Here is a 20,481-nt window from a genome sequence, read left to right as displayed (position 1 = left end):
GAGGAAGGGGAGGGAGGGGGGACAGAGAGGCGAACAGCTGTCTGGGTGAGTAAGCGTGTGTTTGATCATGTGTGTAAAGAGCTGGCAGGTGCATGCACACGTCGGTTTGAGTCTGTGATGGTTAATTCAGTCATTTCAGAGCTCAAACCCGACTAAAATTAAAATGAGTGTTACAGGAGCTGCAATGACTGAATTGATCTGATCTCAAATCTGGCTGAAGGTCAAACTTGAAACCTACAGGGCATCGGAGGGCGGGAGGAAGCGTGGGAGAGCGAGTGCGAGGATGGAGAAGGGGGGGGGGAATGGATGAAGGGAGGAAAGACCAAAAAGAGAGATAGTTACTACAGAGCTGGTTGCAGGGGCAGACTTTTTTCACCATCTTCCCTGTGCGGCCCGGAAGACAACAATTGGAGGATTGGGAGAGAGTCAGAGTTAAACCCCACAACAACCAATCGCAATGCACGTGTGATTACTTGAACCTGAGGTACAAATACACAACACTTAGAGGTTGAGTTGCCCAACAACATCATAAAAGAGATCACTGGCGCTTGAAACCAAAGCAAACAAGAGACGAGTGTGAATCTGCAATTTCTAAAAATGTACATGTGATATTTATATTTATTTTCAAGTGTCTGTGTGCTGTGTGATCCGTCTGCTTCACCGTGGGGAAGACAGACTAGAAATGTCACACACAAACAACTGGGTAGAGATGCTCTCTTTCACTAAGCCACGATATGTGGGCAAACCTCTGAGGAAGTGCAGACAGACAGTCACTGTAGCAGCAATAACCAACTGTTCATATTTTTTAATAAAAGCTCTTAAAGATAATACATATGTTTAATTTGCTTCTACACTGCCTCAAAGTATCACCCCTGTACCGTGGCTTTACAATGCTTTTGGGTAACCAACCCCAGGTCCTGAGTCCTCTACAGCTCACAGGGCCCGACCAGAACTGGGTCCATGTGGAATATATAACTGACTGTACATCAGCGCAGTGTCATTCCACACCTCTAAATCACTGCCAACGTCTGTGACTTAAATAGAATGAAGTCAGTGGGATTCTCAGCCTGATATAGACTTCATGCCAATTTTATGACTTTTTCCTACGCTAGCTGCTAGTAAACAAGTTACAACGACTGAGACCCAGGTCTGTCTCTCTCTCTCCCCTCCTGGCTGTGCAGTGACAGAGGGACAGGTGAGGGAGAGGTGAGGGAGAGAGGGGGTGAGGATAAGGGGTGAGGTAGGGGAGGAAAGAGGGAAGGGAGAGAAAGGGTTTGAGCTGCAGAGGGTTTGTCAGCATTCATAATTATCCCTTCATCAAGCACAAAACATTCAACCAACAGCACTTACATATAATGATGATTATAATTGGGCTTAAAACAATTTCGTTGATTTATGAATAAATGAATACTGATTCAGAGTATGTAAACAGAACTGTACTTAATTAACTGATGAAGTTGAATTAAACACAAATAGGAAAATGTCCAACAGAAAAAACTGTATGACAGAGGTCTCAAGTCATCAGGTCTCCACTTGTCTGTCCTCGTTAGTCTGCTTGTTTTAATGGAGACAATAAGAAATGGAAGCACTCTGGATTTAAGTCAAAACTCATATCGACACAGACAATCAAACAAAACTGCACCATGTGACTCAGCTTTCAGTCGTATATCTAACAGATCTCATGAGCAGTAGCTTGTTTGGTCTTAAGGAATCGACTGGATGGAGATTTCCAGTAATGCTGCTGGCTGCTCTGCTCACAGTGCGAGTCATCATGGAGCTAAGGCCTAGTAAACTGTTAATAGGTTTTCATGGTGCATTAGCGGAATGACTACAATGTAGATACAGCACAATGAAGCTACAGGCAGAATCCAAAATTGTTTTAGCTGCTGGTTTAGCCTGCTCTGGGAAATTAAATCCCCTTTTTAGATAATTTGTGTTTTCTTTTATATTAAAAATACCTCCACAAAACAAGGTTACAGTAACTTGACACTGAACAATGAGTCACTCACTGTCACTATTGGTACATGATTGATTTATAGAATGTGAACACAGTGGCTGATTTGGGATTTGTCTGCTGCACTAAAGCGTATTTCTCAACTTATGTGGATTCATTCGACAGCATTGTCACAATGCAGCTTCACACAAGAAAGTATTTTGACTTATTTTGAAGACCAGAGATTCTTAAAAAGAACTATCATCTGGATCACTTCCTGTCCTGCAGTATGTTCTCATCTCTAATTGTTCAATTACCTTCTGTCTTTAAAATGTCTTTCACTCAATTAGGATGATTGTAAGGTAGTTACGTAAAATAAAAAGAAGGCTAACTCAGCTAACCTCCTCTGGCGAAATAAATGTTCTCTACTAATTCCTGAAAGCTGATTTAGTTTTATCAGATTGCAGCAGGATATCAGAAGCAGAGGGTCTTCTTCCATCAAAGAAGTAAACCCACGGGAAGACAGGATGACCGTGACTTGACGGATATAGGAGTAATACAAAAACTAGAAAACAAAAGTAAGTAAGGCCGGATAAAAGAGAAGAGCAAAGAAATAAAGCGTTACACACAAAGAGCCAAGCAGGGCGTACTCAGAAAGCGCGTCCTCCTGCCGCCAGGCTTGAAGGCCAAACGCTCCGAACCCCAGCTGAACTTTACACAGCCTGAAGAGAGGGAGGAGGAAAGGGAAGGGGGGAGAGAGGAGATGAGGAAGATGGGGAGAGAGAGAGAGAGAGAGAGAGAGAGAGAGAGAGAGAGAGAGAGAGAGAGAGAGAGAGAGAGAGAGAGAGAGAGAGAGAGAGAGAAGATACAAGGAGAGACAATGAGAATCGAGAAGAGCAACAAAGAAAGAGAAGAAGGGCAAGAATGAAAAATAGAGAAGAGAAAGACAGGAGAGGGATAGATGACAGGGATAATGTAACAGTCAGTTAGCCATCAAACTGCTTCACACAGACAGAGAGAGAAATAGTCCAAGACAGGTAGAGAGAGATGTTAGGAGTGTCCTGTTGTGACGGAGTGAGGACTTTGCCCGCATACAAAGAGTAAAACAAGATATTTAAGATATTTCAAATTAAATTTTTCCATAATGTGTTTCTTATGTGGTGGGGATGTGATGAGGGCTGCTATGGCCTGGAATTCCCAGCAGCATGCCTACCTGGGGTGGGAGCACACAGGCTGGGCACAGAGAGCGCCGCATCACTGGTGTAGGCCGAACACAGGTTATCGCTGGAGGGAGAGGGTTTGAGGGGCTGGGGCAGAGAGCTGCTGACCGAATCAGCTAATCCTCCTGGGGCTAACAGAGCCAGTTGCCCGGGGTACATGGTCGGGACGCTCTGGGCGGATAAAGTGCTGCCTAGAAAAGGCACATGGCATGGGCAGTAGAGGACAGGATAGGAACGACACACCACAGGTAACAGACACACCCACACACACACACAAACACACACACACACACACAGATAATGGACAGATGAGACACCCGTCACCACAGACATTTACATAGTCACCACAACGTACAAAACCACACACAGAGAAAACACAGGAGGGGAAAGCAGTCAGAAATTTTGAGGCTCAGAGTCTGCTCCAGCGCACACCCACACGTACGCGTAACCAAGCACATACACACACGGATGCATAAACACAGAGAAGGTGCAATGTTAGTGAGAGTTTGTGAACATCTTGACTGTGGTGGAGTTTAAGTTAAAGATTAAGGTAAGTTATTATTCAGAGGTGCAGGGTTCAAAGGTCAGTTCTAGCATATTACTCAAAATACATCACCTCAGTCTGGTAGTATGTAGCCATGTGGATATTTTTGGTTCAATCTATCTTTGCTTTGGTGCCGTGAGTTAAATTAAAGCCATGCTAGCAGCTCTGAGCTACAGTAAATGTTCACCTTGACATGCTAATGTTTCGCATGTTGACCATTTTTGTTGAGCATGTTACAATACTAATATTAGCTATTAATCAATACACACACAGCTGAGGCTGATTGGAATGTCATCAACCAATCAACCTGATATAAAAGGACCTTCAAATTCAGTAAGATTCATCTTTTCTGAACTACCACATTTCATGGAACTAAAGTGTGTACATGGCTTGATGCTACCAGACAAATATTTAATACATATATTTCTTTCTATTGTACCTTTGTACAAACTGAGACTTGAATATAAATGTTTAGGCAAGACCATACCTGGTTGTAATGGACTCTTGCTGCCGTGCATGGAACTGGTTCTGGACGATTTAGACGATTTGCTCTTGGTAGGTCGTCTCCTCCTGCCAGTCAAAGCTATAACTGGAGGGAGCACTGCAGCCGGAGGAACCTAAATGAACACCAGAAGAAGAGTGGTTGTTAGCGACTGTGTGTGATGCTGTTTATCAGGTTTTTAGTGCACTGATGTGGTGAGTTACCTTTCCCAGCCTGGTAAAGAGGCAGTCTATCTCCTCCTTCTGACGGGAGTGAAGGGCCTGAATCTCACGCATGTGCCTGGTGGAAAAAAAGAGAGAATAAATATTTGGAATAAAATATTGACTGGCAAAACAAAATAAATAATGAGGTTCAGGCAGGTGGGCCTAGTTTTCTAAGAAGAGCTAAACTTCCCTCTTCAGGAAAAGAAGAAAGAGAAAGAGAAGCAATGGAGGAAAGTGGGTTGTTAACCTCATTCTTGAGGGTGAGGAAAGAGGATAAGAGAAGAAGAGCACTATTCTGGGGGAAGAAAAGACGGACTATCTTTTCTTTTTCAGATTTCTAAGAATTGAAGAGGGGACAATTTACTTTTCTCTGAGCCGGCTGACTTCACATTTGAAGTCGTCGTCCTCAAATTCGGAGTCGTTATCGCTGCTGATGTAGGAGCTATTGAAGGAGTTGTTGTTTAAGCTCGGCAGGGAGGCTTTATGAGTTGAGTCTGGGGTCAAAATCTGCCTGGGTTCGCTGGGTCCGTTAGCAGCTTGGGCAGCGGGTAGAGGGCTCTGCCTGGGCTCAGGGCTCTGCTCCTGGGCACGACTGACCGAGAATCTACCGACACGAGCCTCAGGGTTGGTGGTGACCTTAAAATGTAGGACAAGAAGAGTCTTAAACCATTTTTGCAAAATTTTAAAAGTGGAGGAGAACTTTGACCAATCACATTTTACAGATAGGTTTGAGATGAGCTATAAAACACTGTTTATTAGATTTTTTTATTCAAACCAAAGCAGTAACAAAGGATAATTGTTTGTATTGTACTTGCAGGATGGTGAACCCTCACCCATTTAACTACAAAATCAAAAACAGGAAATACCTGGAAGCGTCCTATGGTAGTAGTGGGCTTAGGAGACGGGCAGGGGGAGGTGAAGGGGGAGGGTTGGTGGGATCCTGTCACTGTCCTCTGGGGGAGTCCGTCTACAATGTCTCCTCCTTGTCCTCCTCCCCCTTTCAGAGGAGACACGCAGTTTTTATGCAGTGTGTTTTCTGGGCTGGAGAGACTGGAGGACGAGGAGGAAGAGGACGAAGACGAGGAGGAGGATGATTCAGTGCAGGCCGGGTGTCGGACTGGAGGCTCTTCAGTGGCAAGTGAGACCTAAGCAGGTGATAGAATTAGAAGGAAAGGGAGGGAGCAACATAGAAAAGAGAAACAGACATTTTACTTAATACTTAATTACTTTCTGCTTTGAAAATCAAACACTGACATGAAAAGTTATTTTTAGAAGTTTTTAGGGTTTTGGGATCCAGCCATCTTTATTGTAGGTGTCCATGTATGTATGGTCGGCAGTGTGAATTAGCATTTACCTGAAATCTTCCAAGTTTAATTGCAGGAGGAGGAGCAGGAGAGGACACAGCTTCCTCATCAAGAGAAAAGGGTACTGAAAGACAAATATAAAAAATATAAAACAGAAGCTGATATGAGTCAGATAATCAATAGATTTGTATACATTCATTTTTCTACAGTACACATACCTGGTGGTCCCACTGCAGTAAAACCACTGTGAGAGGCCTAGGGTTCGGCATTGAGAGAGGAGAAGATGAATTAATACAGAGCATTGTGATTGAAGCAGTGCATACGGTGCAATGTCAGTATGAGATACCATAATAACATGAGAACCTGTGTGTGTATGTTTACCTGTGAGTGTGTGCTGACGGGAACAGTCTCTGGACTCAGTGCTCTCCTCAACTGTGCATCTAGGTCCTCCAGAGGCTGCTGGGACTGAAGGAGGACACGCTGATTAGCAACATCAACATGATTATATGATTTTATTATGCTGTCACTATATGGATTTCTGTTGTTCAAATAAAGTTGTGATTTAAAAACTCAAAAATAGTTCCCTAATTTTGTTTTACTGTTTTTGTATTGCAACAGGGGAAGTACACTTGTTGCTTTAAATATCAGTTTTTGTGACTTTCAACCATGACTTTGTTGGTCTAATTATTAAAAATAAATTTCAATTTCTGACCCTAACAAAAGTATAAAAATCAAGATTCAACAAGTGAGGAATTTTCGATGTGCCCCACAGTGCTCATCTGTGTAGTTTTTTAAAGTTCTGTGATGACATACCTCCACAAACTCAGGTGATGTGGACAGCACATGATTTTTGACTACGAGCGGATGATGCTAATGAAAACAGACATGAGGTGAATATTTGACAGGTCCGATTTTTTATGAAATTGCATCTCTCTGCTCTAATTCATTTTTGGGATGTGTATTTAGTTGTTTAGGATGTAATTGTCTTCTATAGAAAAGTAATCACAGTCGCCCACAAGTCCAACACAGATACAACAATTAACTAATAATGCATGACATTGCGATGGTGACTCTTTAAAATGAGCAAAGAAAAAAACACCTGTATTACACAAGGTCCAGGGAAGGATGGCAGGAGTTCTGAAGGAGATGAACTGGCCTAATCCCAGAGAAGGAGAGGCGATGAAAAGACAGAGTGGGAGAAACGAGAGAGAGAAACAGTTGTAGAGGAAGTTATAAGAATAGTGTTCATCGGGGAGAATGTTAAAAGAAATTGTCATGCCAGATGAGTTGTAAGTAAAGTGAGTTGAAACATGTTGGAACATTTATTGTCCACATTAAAAAATCTGAAATCTTAACTTTTAGGTGTAGAAGTGTAAATTAGCTTGGCAGTTTCCACTAAAACATGCACATGCTCTCCAACCACATAAGTAAGGAAATGTTGATGGTTTAACAAGATGTAAAATCCTGTAATATTTCTATGTATTGCAAAACTGTATCACCTACCGGTACCCTGGATAAGGGGGTTTTAGATGGAGTGCTCTGGCCAAAGGATGAGGCAGGGATGACTGAAGAAAATAAATATCATAAAGTTAGAAAACAAGTTTATAAAATCACACTATAAAGAAACACATCAACATTCTTCTATGTACCCGTCTGTGCAGGGGTGGAAATAGGTGTCCCAGGTCCCTGGACTGGAGCAGGTGACCCCACTGACCCTATCGCTAGGCTGGAGGGGGGCTGAAGAGGATTGTTTGGCAGGCTGGAGCCAGGTGTTGTGGAGGTAGAGCTGGGCCCCAATGGGGACGAGGTACCTGTCACAGAGGCTCCAGAGGCAGTGTCAGCACCTAAGATGTCTCCCTGGCTGGAGGGCACTCCTCCGCCGAGGTCCATGAAGAGAGAGCGAAGCTTCTTCTCCAGAACTTGGATGTCGTCCGGTTTGCCTTGGGCCTCAGCGGATGCCTCACACCTGAGAAAATATTAAGTCTCTGAAAACTTGTTCAAATATTGAGTTTTTATCTGTCTTGTCAAATTTTCTAGACTACAAAAGCAAAAAGTTAAAATGTGTTAATTACAATTTACTAGGCATGTACCACTCCAAATTTTGAATGAAGATGTAGTTGTTGTTTGATCAGTTTACTTCAAACAAAAGAGAAGAACATAGGAGAAACCACAAATGCAAGAATACTTGCTTTTATTACTTGTGTGATACTCAAGGTATTTGGTTGCCCTGATAAATAAAAAAACATATCGACCGGATCTCACCTTGCATCACATTCCCCACAGTGTGTATGCGTCTGCCCAGGCAGGGCTGCGGTCTGTGGCTGGGGGTGGACCAAGGTTGGTTGGTTTGTGGTCACTGGCTGAAGCCCCGCAGGAGAAGAGGATGAGGAGAGAATAGGTGGAGTGGTGTGGGAGGCGGCAGAGGGAGTGATTTGGGGGCCTGGGATGGCCGAGGAGGAGAGGGGAGGAGTAGACGACGAGGTGGAGGAGACGGACTGATGAATGGAGGAGACTTCACTGGCTGTGAGAGTGGAGGAGGGAGGGGAGGATACAAGAGGGACAGTCTGGGCAGGGGGAGGAGAGGTGAGTCTTGTTGGGGCGATGTTGGAGATGCTCGCCGGTGGTAAAGTGGAAGGTACTGAAGTAGCAGTGACAGCAGAGACTGATTGGGACTGAGGCTGGGTGAAAGCCTGGGGCTGAATTTGTGCTTGTCCCTGGACCTGGGACACAGCCTGTGTCCCAGGTCCAGGATGAAGGATGGACTGGTTCACCCCAGTCGGAGGAGGAGAGGAGGAACTGGGAGGACTGAGACACACAGCAGCGACAGTAGAGGGGGAGGAGGAATGAGGAGGAAGAGAGGCATCCATGACGTGCTCCTGTGCCTTGGATAAATTAGAGGGGACAAGACCAGGAGTAATATCAGCAGTGGAGGAGACGGTGCTAGCCTGTGAAGGGACAGGGGAAGCTGAAGGCTGTAGAGAAGGATGGGTGGAGTGGATGGAGGCTGGGGCGGTGCTGGGTCCTGGATCAAACTGATTCTGGTTCTGTCTGAGCTCAGAGAAGGCCTGTTGTAAGCTGATTGCTCCTGCAGACTGGGACAACCCCAAACCTTGGCCCGGAGTCTGAGATAGAGTTGGAGCTGATGCCGGAGGAACTGGAGAAAAACAGACAACTTTAAACCAGATCCTCTTCACTGTGCTTTTAGCGATTTCATGTAATAGTTTAAATGTCAGTGACCCTTTCTTTCATTTATTAAGGGATGTCTATACAATTAACCACTTCTGACTTTGGCTACCTCCAGTCTAGTGATCCTGACTGCATTCATCCCAGTAGTTTTCCCTCTGCCTTGCAGTATGTGAATCAGGTAACAACATATACCTCGTTTCTCCTTTGCATTATTCAGAAAACTAGGAAGCACTAAAATGAAAAGGTTTTATTTCAAATTTTTTACATTTTGTTTGCCGTAACAATTTAGCACTGTGAAATGCAAAATATAATTATATATATTTTTTATGGAATAATGTTTAAAATTCCACGATATCCAACAGAAGACTGGATACCACTGTTTATGTTCCAGTGTTCTTCTAGAAGATCCTTCAGTATTAAATTAAATAAATGCCAGTGTGTTATTGCATTTGGACAGAACGTTTGGAATAATTCCTCTAAAAGCATTACAGCTTAATCTGATAAGTACTTAGAGTGTGTGTGTCAGAGTGTCACAGAGTACTCTGACATTTGATGCGAGTGCTTGAAGCTAAAACTTCTGGTCTAAACCTGGATCTTATTTTCATTATTTCTCATTTTCATTTTGGTCATCAAACTGATTGTATATTAAAATGTTATGATAAAACTTTTCTCATTAGTGTCACTCAGGAGTAGAACAGGGGAAGAAGATTTATCAGACAAATGATCCCTACCTGTTTCAACAGAAGGTGCAGTGGCAGCCGGAGAAGAGGTGGGAAACATTTGTTCCTTCAGCCTGGCTTCAGGTACGGGGCTGACGATGAACCTCCGACCTGCTGAATGAACCACTTGTGCTGTTGCACTAGGGGGGATGTCTGAGGACGAAAGGAACAGAGAAAAACAACACTATTACCAATAACCTAATGCATTAGCAAAAATATGATTATCCTAGCTGTGTTTTTTTTTACCTGGCATGGGGACAGATATGGCAGGAATCTGCTGCTCCATGCCACCGGTCATCTGTAGATCAACAACATTAACATATGACTGAGACTGAAAGATTAACTGTGACAAAAAACAAGAGGTTTGTGAAATTCTGGGATGAGTTTTGACACTTCAGTGTGTGTACAGTGTTTAAAATCAAACCTGGCTGTTTGCGTCTCTCTCCAGACCCTTCTCATCAGCGTTCTCTATCACCTCCCTGACCTGTTCAATGAATGACTCCCTCTCACTCTCCAGGATGAACTCACTCTGGACCTGGACACACAAAAACAGTGGAAAAAGTCAGAGTTCAGATGTAATATGCGACAGAAACAAAGCAATATCCTGGTTTATGCCTCCTATGCCAGTGTGTATCTACAGAGGTGTAAAGTTGCCTTCTTGAGTGAACTCTTGAGGAAATAAACAAGACCAAAGCAGTTCAGTGGTTTCTGATGACAAAGAATATGCAGCACGCGCACGGGCATGTGACTCATATTCCAGGCAAATGAAGAGCTCTCAGCACATTACTATGATGAGGGTGAGATTAAATTAATCAAAAGACTGGTGAACAACATGAAACAAGGGCCAGTGTGTGTACCATGATCTGAGCGATCTCCTCAGGATTGTCACCATCCAGGTCAAACCGGAACGTCACCATCTTCCTGTTGTGAGTCTCCAGCTGACACTCTGCTACCCTGTCTCCTCGGCTGGAGATCTACACACACAAGTACATGAAGAGAGAGAGAGAAAGATAAAGTTAAAAAGGAGGCAAAATAAAAAAGATGAGTGTGTCAGATGTTTTCATTACTTTTATTGCAGCTCATAACACCATAACAGCCAATACAGCGTCAGTGGGTAGAGTGTAGACGAGGATTTATTGTTTAATTATGACTTTGTAGGATTTATGGGATGTGCTATTACATTGAGAACATTGAGTTTCGCCTTGGAGATCTTCTCGTGGCGTGATCGACTTCGCACTGAACGTCTCTGATGACGCTTGGTGGAGCGCCCTTCGTGACGACCTCCTCCCCCCTCGTTGCCATCACTCAGACCTGACGTTTCAGAGTGGCCACTGATGTATGAAGGAGAGATGGAAGCCAAAAAGACAAAAATCAAAAGTGATGAAGAATTAGATTTGAGGACTGTAGGTTCAGTGACTGTGTGTGAGAGAATGCTTATGTGTGCATGTATTACCTCTCTATGGATGAGAGAACTTGAGGTGGCTGCAGCTGGGACTGGGACAGTTCTGAAGACTGAGAGACGGACTGAGAAACACACAGACAAATGAAAATGCACATAGATACTCACTCAGTATTATCCCCAACAACACAACCACCAATGGTACGGACATTTTTGAGGAAAGCATGAAATATAAGAACAGTGTGACAAAAGGTAAAGAGAAAACTAAGCAGATTGCAAGCAATGCTTTCATGATTTTAGAGGGAAAAGAGTTCAACTGAATTGAAATATGCAGGTTGGATATGGGATAAAGAGCTGGGTCAAACGACAACTAAAACTAGAGCATGGAACAAAAGTAGCAGAGCAAGAAATGCCAAAAAATATTAAATAAATGGGACTTTGTCTATTAGATGTATAGAGTATCTATAATAACACATGCATCCTTGTCTCAGTTAAACTCTCTGCAGACACTGACGGACTGATTCTATTAAAGAGATTTTTTTGGAACCAATCAGCAATTGTTACTTGATTATATTTTTTTCACTGCCGAATAAATCAAAACCAAAACCCACAAGCTATTCAACACAAAACAAAAAACTGATTACTCTGAGTAATGCACAGTAAACCACAAACTAAAGACTCTAAATTACCATTCTAACAATCACTCAAATCTATGTACAATAACTACAACTTAGACAATACACATTTAACAAGTGGGAGCAAATATGAGTCACAACAAAACTGGACAAAACTATATACACATACATAAATCCAAACTCCTGAGGTGCTCATTTTATAAACTCACAGCTCAATAAACCAAGGCTCTGGTTTCAAAACGTTTGGTGTCCACTGCTCTAACAAATTATTTCACACAAACGTGAGAACACTGAACAGGGACATGACATCCACGTGGTGGTTTTGACCATCTATAACCAGTACCTGGGGAGGGGCTTCCATGGGAGTGTCAGGTGGGGCGGTGACTACGCTGATGATTGGCACCATGGTGGCCAATGGTTGAGGCACAGGAGGAGGAGGAGGGGAAACAATAGGAGGCACCACCCCAACAGAGAGGGGCAGAGGAGAAGGTGGGGAAGCCACAACCGCTGTCGGCATGGTAATAGGAAGGGATGGCGAAGGAGAAGGGTGCGTCACAGTAGAGGTAGACGGAGTTACACTGGGCTGAGAAGAGGCGCGAGGGCAAGAAAGAGGAGGAGAAAGAGGCAGAAAGGAAAATTAAGGAGGGAAGAAGAAAGCAAATGAGGCAAGAGGATGGGTAAAAATTGAGAAAAGGAAAATTTGCAAAGTCACAGGAAGGATGAGGGAGGAGGTAAACCCGTCAAGTGGTCACCTGTATACAGACAGATTGGCAGACTACAGCCAGTCACTGTGGTGATGGTGCAGTGAGTTGAGGATGGTCCTTACTTCAACTGTTTCATCTAAAATACGATAATTAAATATGAATGCACCTTGGAACCGAGGAGATAAAAGATCAGTGAGCGTGCAAGTCTTCCATTATCTCCATAATAAATCTCTTTATAATCGAGAGAGGTAAGATCCATCCATAGTTCACTGACCCATCACTGACTCGTTTGATTCTGAGACCCTCAACAAGCTTTTTATAAACACAAAAGGATTACGCCTATTCATGACAAAATCTCAAGCTCTTCAACCAAACAACAAACTATGTGACATGAAAACCAGGTGCAACATACAACACTTGAAGACCATGCAACCACAAAACAACATTTCTACAGACCAGGTTTTGTGTACGAGTTTTAACGGTGCTACAGGACCAAGAACAATTCTTTGTGTGGTGCAGGGTGAGTGCACCCTACACAAGACTCATCTATTACCATTGTCTCCTATGTTAATTCATTGTATATGGATCCATGCTTTTAATTGGGTAATTGGTAAAAACATCTGGGGTGAATAAAGGAAGGAAATAAGTTATCAACCAGCTTATCAATGTTCTGTTTACCGACCAAATCACATTCAACACACACACACACACACACACACACACACACACACACACACACACACACACACACACACACACACACACACACACACACACACACACACACACACACACACACACACACACACACACACACACACACACACACAGGGATAGAGACACACTGGCACCTACTGTACATCAACACACACTGTAACATAATGGTACCTTCACAAGAGCCAGCTGAGCAGCTTGGTACAAAAAGTAAAGCTGTTCTATACTGGGAGACGGACTGAGGTCACACAACTGAATACACATACACACACATACACCATCCATTTTGTGCATTAAATCACAAACACAAACATATATACATACAGACGGAAAACACAAATAAAAACAAACCCGGTGACAAACAGGCAGCATGCCGATGAGTGAGCCAGAGGATGGAAAGAAAAATAGCAGAAGCAAGTTGAGTCAATGAAAGAGCAAAGTTCAAAAAAACAATTCAGGCTGCGCAAGAACATACAGTAATTACATTTAGACGAAGAATCTGAGTAACACGATGTTTGAATTTCTCTTCCAGTTGTTTACTGGCAACAGGACGAAACATCATCAGATCTTGACAGATGGAACAGATGTTTGATTGATGTGCTGGGTGTGTTGCTCACATGTGAGACATTTCTATCATTGCTGTTTTTCTTTCGATTTCCACAATGGATCTGTTTATCTATATGCATTTGTATATGTGTAATTAGTAACTTCCCCTTAGAAATGTACATAATCTGTCAGTTTACAAGTATGTAAATAGAGATTTTTGTCAGCTGAACCGCATTAGCAACGTGTTTGTGTATTGTTCCTCTGTTTATATTGACATTAAAAGTGTTACTGTACCTGTGCCTGTTGCAGAGTTGTGTGTGTGGGACTCTGAAATGAAGTACTGCTCTGACTGGATGAAATGACCTGGAGAGAAACACACACACATAATTAGAGAGAGGAGAGAGTTTGTGCAAGAGATGGTATGAAAATGATAATTATGTAAATGAAATTAAATATGTAAATGTTCACATTAACATCTGCCTGTTTTTTTTTTATGTTGCGATACTACTAGTGCAGTTCCCTAACACTTCCTGCCTATAATAACCTGGATAAACATAAATTCCAAGTTGTGAGAAGTCAAAATTATATGAACGATGTAAGCTGGGAAAATCCATTTACTTTCATTCCTTTTAGTTATATTTTATCCACTTAATTATTAATTTCCTGATTATTTGTTGACCGAGATGACAAAGTGCAAAGAGTATGTGAAAAAATGCGAAATGGTGAAAAAATGTTTGGAATGCAGCTCTTACGGAAACATGGGGACCACAATCGTGCTGGCACGGTTGTTTTGATCGTTTAAAAAAAAGAAAAATGTAACATTCAATTATTTTCTACAGGGAACATCCGATCCCTGATTACCATCTGGTTTCATGCTCAATCAAATTGGTTTAGTGCAGCAATTATTTCATGGCAGGGGTGTGCGCTGGGGGCACTGTTCTTTAAAAAGACTGTGGTATTACTTCGGGCGAAGTGCCAGCTCTGTGGGAGTAGTTACCTTGAAGCAAAGACAACAGCTTCAAAGAGAAAGCCGACATATGATTTAATACTGCATAAGCATAAAACATGAGAGTGGATCTATTTTTGTATTTTATCTTCATGGGGTTTGGACATCAAGGGAAGATATTATGAATGTGTGGAGAACGATAACGTGAGGAGAAATGGGAAGAGAAGAGAAAAAGGTCTCTTGTTGTGTTTCTGGGGGTCTTACTTGTTGGGAGGTCCCAGGGGGCGCTGGCTGGGAGGCGGCAGGGACTATGGGGGGTCCTGGCGAGGGCTGGGGGGTGGGAGCCTGAATCTGCTGCTGAGAAGAATATTAAGAAAAAGAAAGACAGAAAGATGGACAGAGAGGAGGAGATGCAATGTTGCACGATATTAAAACGATGGGAGATAAAGATGAGAAATCGAGAAAGATTGGAATGGGGGAAAGAGAAGAAAAAAAACAATCAGAACATGTCTGCAGCTCCAAGATCAAACACTGCGCATGAGTGCAAACACAAGGTACTGATGACGTTTCTTCTCTAGGGATCAGATTTTAGTCTAGATCTTCTTCTTGTGGATGCACACATGTACTACATATGTACATTAATCTATCCAGCAACAGCTATATGCACACAGACCTACTGTATGTATATGCACATATACACAGCTCGTAGTTTAGCATGTACAGGCACTGTACTGGGGTTAGGCAGGGTGTAAGTACACGGTTTTCTTTTACATGCAGGTAAGATCCTAAGTGATTGGCAGTGAGAATAAGTTGCTATTACACAATCAACGAAGCACAGAGTGGAAGCTAAAACAATGAGACCAAACATTTTAATTAATTTAAGTTAAAAATGTAGATTTTTATCCTCCTATTTAAATTTTCTCAACAATATGCTATTAAAGTAGGCTTGGGTGGTGAAATAGCATATAGATACATTTTAACATTAGGTTTGTGGAGAACCACTGTTTGTGTGATTGAAGATGCTATAGAAGTGATGGTACAACCTTTCTGTAAACAAGGTAATTTGTGAAATAAATAATCTGTCAAATATCAAAAATTGGATATTGCCCAACTTGGAAAGACGCCGGTAGAATAAATATTTGGCAACATAAGTGATGTTTGATAGTGTATCTCTAAAGGCAGCAATTCTATTGTCGACTCAACCCTTACAAGGCTGTATACAACTGTGAACACTACTGGAAGCTCACCCTTACAGTTACCCTAACCCAGACATGCTACTATCTACCTACATACCCAGTCATTCATTTCACAGCACAGAAGGTAAAAAAATAAAGTTCCGGAAAGATCAAGAACTTAAGATAAATAACAGGAAACAAAAGCAGAGATAATGACAGAAAAAAGAAAAGGCCAGAGATCCTACTTGGTTCAACGTAACTATGACACTGATAATATCAGCGTTCTCTGGGTTTTAATGAATTTCAACTGCAACCTTTGAACCCTGTGCAGGAAGTTGATTTCGAGTCTAAACAGGAAATAACAATGTGCCAAAATAAATAAGTGACAATTACAACACAACAGAAAGATTCTAAGTTACACAAATGAAAAGGCTCTGGACGGTTACATTGCCAGGGTCGTCTGAGCCCCCCCGGTTTTGTTGTATGTTTTCTGTGTGTTTGATCGTACAAATCAACAAAGTCTCATCACATAATTATACTTCAGTGATTATATTACATTCATTACGACTAGTCGATGTGCAGATGTCTACAATATGCAGCTATAGAAAATGTTCACCAAGTGGTAGTTCTGATTATCTTTGGATCAAATGGACTTTGGATTTGTACAAGCAAAAAATTCAAGTATACCATTCACAACAGTATACTTGGACAAACACACATTTCTCATATACACTCATATATGAACATACAGACAAAATATTACTTACTGATACTGACAAATAAATGAAATACACAACATAAAGACAGAAAGGAGGGAGGGGGCTCAGACTCTTTATAAGCTTGTACAGCAGAAAACGTCTCAAGGACTACCTTCTTTATGCAGCTTTTAAACTAATCATTATTGGACTGATAAGGTCTCCTTTGTCTGACGAGAAATCAAATGTTTCTGTTTTTTCCCAGATTTGCTCTGGGTCAGTTAATCTTTACTGATGTAGCTCTGATAAAAGTCATGCTCTTGACAAACATCATTCTTCTTCTACAAGTAAACGCTGTCAGGGACTGAATAATGTGAGACATGATGAAGGCAGACCCTGAGACTCTCTCTGTGGTGTGGGTGGAGGGGGTTAAAATCACAACCAAAGTCTATGTGGTGACAAATTAGCATCAGCTGGGGCTCCTGGGTTGGTGACGTATAAAAAAACAGGGATTGGTGTCACAGCCTCTGGGTCAAATTACTATTATAAATTAGTTGAGCTACTTTTTCTAGAAACTAAGGCAACGTCAATGAAATTCTCAATCTATGATGATAATTAACACAATTACAATATATCCATCAATTAACAGCTGTTTGCAGTTGTTTGCCAAAAAAAGCATCAATATAATTTAAACTAGTAATTGACCCAGAGGTTTAGGGGTATGTCTAAGGTCTGAACTCAGTACCAGAGTGGGGTTAGCAGCCTGCATTGCCAGCAATGACTCATGGTATGTCATATCGGCTTGTGCTGGTACCACCCCTCCGTGTCGGGCCCAGGCACTCTGGATCAGAGAATCCAGATGAGTTGATGATGTTCCCCCAAGTGGGAGCTCGGAGGATGGGGTGGGAGGAAGAAAGCTCTGCATGGAAGGTGGATGTCCCTGGGGATCTATGGGGAGCACTACCCCTGATGAATCAAAGAGTGTGGCGGAGGTTGAGTGAGGGATGGACTGAGCAGCTGAGGAGTCAAACGAGGAGAGGTGAGGTGGGGGAGGAGGTGACTGGAACTCTCCTGCGTCTGAGGAGGCCAAAGAGTCACTAGAAGGTTCCGGACTTCTGTCCTTCATGGTTAGGCCCATGTGGTGCAGAAGTAGACTTCCTGGAGGTAAGGGGAGCTCTGGGCTGATGTAAGTGTACAGTTCTTCTGTCACTGGCTGGAGACGGCTGTATGTGCCTGAACCACCTGAGCCAGGTCCGGTGTTGTCCTCCAGAGGGAGGTCCATGGAGCCTCTCCGAGCCCGGTAAAGTCTGGATGCCAGGAGGCTTGGGTCTCCAGCAGCAGCTGCAGCAGCAGCAGCTAAATGAAACTCAAAAACACTTCCAGTAGATGGTGGAGCTTCAGCCATTACTGGAGGTGCAGAAATAGGGAAGGCAGACAGGGATCCATGCTGTGGTGGAGGATAGCAGCCATCCGATGATGAAGAGGAAACAGAGCCACCAGTGGATGCGCTCATTGGAGGTAAGGGAGAAGGCATTGGACTGTGTGTACTCATTCTTTGCATGAGGTGAGGGTGCAAGAAGCCTGGTTGAGGTGGAGGACCTGGATCAAAACCCAAACTAGCAGCAGCAGCCGCTGCCTGCCTCTGCTGATGGTAGCTCAAGTGACCAAGCTGGTGTGTAGTCATTGGGTATCCTCCATATGCCATTGCTTCATAATGGTCCAATAAGGCAGCTTGATTTAGACTTAATCTCCTGACTACTTCCTCATGCTCTGCTCTCATGTCTTTGTAGCCGTACAGACTCGGGTCAGACTGTCCTGGGAGATGCAGTGGCTCCCCCACACCAAGTCTTTGAGCAGCTGCTGCAAAACCAGGGTTCACCATAAAGAGAGAGGGGGTCTCTACACCCTCCATCCCAGAAAAGGGGTGTAGGCTGCTCCCATAGCGAGCATAAGCGGGCTGGAAGTGGCGGGTGTGGGCCTCTAGAATGGACGTGCTCTTGCGTCGCTGGGTGTTGTAGGCCTTTGGAGGCCCAGTGGGTGGAGGCGAGAAGGAAATGGGGCGCTCAGGGATGGAGGGGAAGAAAATAGTAGCAGGGTCAGGATGAGTTGGGAGGAGGATGCTCCCTCCTGCTCCTCCTCCTGCGCTTGTTCCTCCACTGTAGGGGTGCGGTATTGAATGCTGCTGCGATAATGAGATACAATGGGTTTGAGAATGAAACTAAGAGAATGAGAAAGAGAGAACAACAGCAAAGGCCCAAATGAAAGCAGCAAAAAGATTCAAATAGTTCAGCATAGAGAGCATATCTTCATAAGAAACAAAGAGAAAAAGGGACATATATTCTGCCTCCAAGATGGCAACAATTTGGTTGTCACAGGACAGAGTACACTTAAAAATATAAAAAGCTGACATTAAGCAACTTGGTAATGTAAAGATGCAAAGCTGGTTACTACAGCCTGACAGATTGAGGGAAAAGTGGTACAGATCAAAGACAGACAGACAGACAACGCAGAGAAGGGACGGAAAAACAGCGATAGCTCACAGGCCGATAGAGGTGGGAGGATTACATGCAAAGACCAGAGAGGGTAAATGCTGGCTTGAAGCTCAACATTATCTTAATGCATCTGCACTTAAGAAAACTGTCTTTTATCTTAGCTTGTCCCTGCAAAATTCTGAATGAAGACATAAAGAATATCTGTAATAACAGGGGAATTGATGTTTCAAGGCAGGGGTCTACATCCCTGTTTGACATGGTATACGGGTAAGTTGCTTCTCTTTTGCTTTTGAGACATTATCTGAAGGAGGGATGTGGTTGCAGATAGTTTTTTTTAAATACATAAATATGTACAATACTTTTAAGTTTTATTAACTGGGTTATACCAATTATGCCCAAGCAGGAGGACTGCTGCATGGCATAATGCTTATGTTTTTTCTCTTTGCTGTTCCAAAAAGGCTTAATGTTTCCTGAGTAAGAGCACCGACACTGAGCTGTTCATATCCAGCCATGGACCTTTTTGCAATGTCCTTTTTATTTATTTATCTAAAAAAGGCATACAATACTAACAAGTACCGACTACAAACGTATCTCTTTGTTTGAAGCACCTTCTAGCATCAAAATTATGTTCCGATAAATTGTCTTTCTAATGGTGATATATTTTGTAATATAATTTAAAAAATGACAACTGGAATTATCTTGGCTGTCAAATGACCAGTTTTCCTGATGGCAGATGCACAGGGTTGTGACATTAAGGGTGAAGAAGCTCATTCTGTGTTGAATAAAAACACATGGTGGTTTATTAGAGGTGGAGAGAGAGAGAGAGAAAATGAATGGGTAGAAAGACGGACTCACAGCAGTGTTTGAAAACTTAGGGGTCCCATTTATCTACCTACAGGTGCCACTTAAATTGCCTTTAACTCATAACATAATGTAGATGAATCTATGACTCATTAGAGAAGATATGGAAGCTATAAAGCAGATAGATACATAGTAATATTCAGAACAGGGGGGCAAGAAGGCTACACTGGTACAAAACCAGCTCAAGATCTTTTCTGAGGTGCATTTTAATTTGCACTTTCTATTGCCAAGCAAAAGCTTCAAACTATATGATTGTTTACATGTCTTCTGTTTGGATTACGTAGTTGTAAAAGGCTGTGACATCAGTATAAATAATTCAAGCTGTATCTTTGGTCAGTTTGAACAAATAACATCTACTTGAATAGGACGTTCAATTTGTCAGGGGGCTCTGATTACAGAGACAATGGGCACTCTTCTAATACATGCAAAAAGTTGTTTCAGCAGTTTTAGATGTTCTCTAATTTCAGACATCACTGTGGCCCATGCCCTTCATCTTTCTCTCCCTCCCTTCCTCTCTGGTTCTCACCACCACTGTGATTAAGATTTTGAACCTACAGGGGTGGAGAACAGGGCAGGTAGGCTGGACCTCCGCTGCCTGGTCTTGGGCAGAGAGGAAGCAGCGTGAAGGGGTAGGACTGTCTCCAGGGCCTTGGAGAGGCGCCCGGCAAATGTATCCCTCTCAGCAGCGAGAGGCATGCCAGGG

At 42.8% G+C, this 20,481-nt stretch overlaps 1 protein-coding gene across 12 annotated transcripts in view; it reads right to left on the bottom strand.

Moving 5' to 3' along the window:
- The window catches only part of wnk1b (WNK lysine deficient protein kinase 1b), an 82,616-nt gene that overhangs the window by 7,431 nt on the left and 54,704 nt on the right, over positions 1–20,481 (bottom strand). For 2 of the 12 annotated variants that reach the window (XM_047338511.1, XM_047338512.1), the window contains exons 12-35: positions 17,171–18,607; positions 14,820–14,912; positions 13,904–13,972; positions 11,989–12,228; positions 11,065–11,135; positions 10,792–10,942; positions 10,469–10,585; positions 10,036–10,146; positions 9,858–9,909; positions 9,624–9,764; positions 7,969–8,860; positions 7,356–7,672; positions 7,210–7,271; positions 6,806–6,862; positions 6,088–6,171; positions 5,925–5,961; positions 5,757–5,830; positions 5,269–5,547; positions 4,767–5,038; positions 4,403–4,478; positions 4,185–4,314; positions 3,147–3,344; positions 2,563–2,655; positions 343–384 (exon numbers count right to left, since the gene is read on the bottom strand). In XM_047338511.1, coding sequence (XP_047194467.1) covers positions 343–384; positions 2,563–2,655; positions 3,147–3,344; positions 4,185–4,314; positions 4,403–4,478; positions 4,767–5,038; positions 5,269–5,547; positions 5,757–5,830; positions 5,925–5,961; positions 6,088–6,171; positions 6,806–6,862; positions 7,210–7,271; positions 7,356–7,672; positions 7,969–8,860; positions 9,624–9,764; positions 9,858–9,909; positions 10,036–10,146; positions 10,469–10,585; positions 10,792–10,942; positions 11,065–11,135; positions 11,989–12,228; positions 13,904–13,972; positions 14,820–14,912; positions 17,171–18,607 — 5,095 coding nt within the window. Of the gene's footprint in view, positions 1–342; positions 385–2,562; positions 2,656–3,146; positions 3,345–3,385; positions 3,570–4,184; positions 4,315–4,402; positions 4,479–4,766; positions 5,039–5,268; positions 5,548–5,756; positions 5,831–5,924; positions 5,962–6,087; positions 6,172–6,805; positions 6,863–7,209; positions 7,272–7,355; positions 7,673–7,968; positions 8,861–9,623; positions 9,765–9,857; positions 9,910–10,035; positions 10,147–10,468; positions 10,586–10,791; positions 10,943–11,064; positions 11,136–11,988; positions 12,229–13,903; positions 13,973–14,819; positions 14,913–17,170; positions 18,608–20,481 lie in introns of those variants that run through there. The other 10 variants (XM_047338515.1, XM_047338514.1, XM_047338513.1 and 7 more) reach the window with 10 other exon arrangements.

This window comes from Hippoglossus stenolepis, chromosome 22, assembly GCF_022539355.2.
Source record: "Hippoglossus stenolepis isolate QCI-W04-F060 chromosome 22, HSTE1.2, whole genome shotgun sequence".
Taxonomy (NCBI): domain Eukaryota; kingdom Metazoa; phylum Chordata; class Actinopteri; order Pleuronectiformes; family Pleuronectidae; genus Hippoglossus; species Hippoglossus stenolepis.
This window is presented reverse-complemented; position numbering and strand designations above follow the sequence as displayed.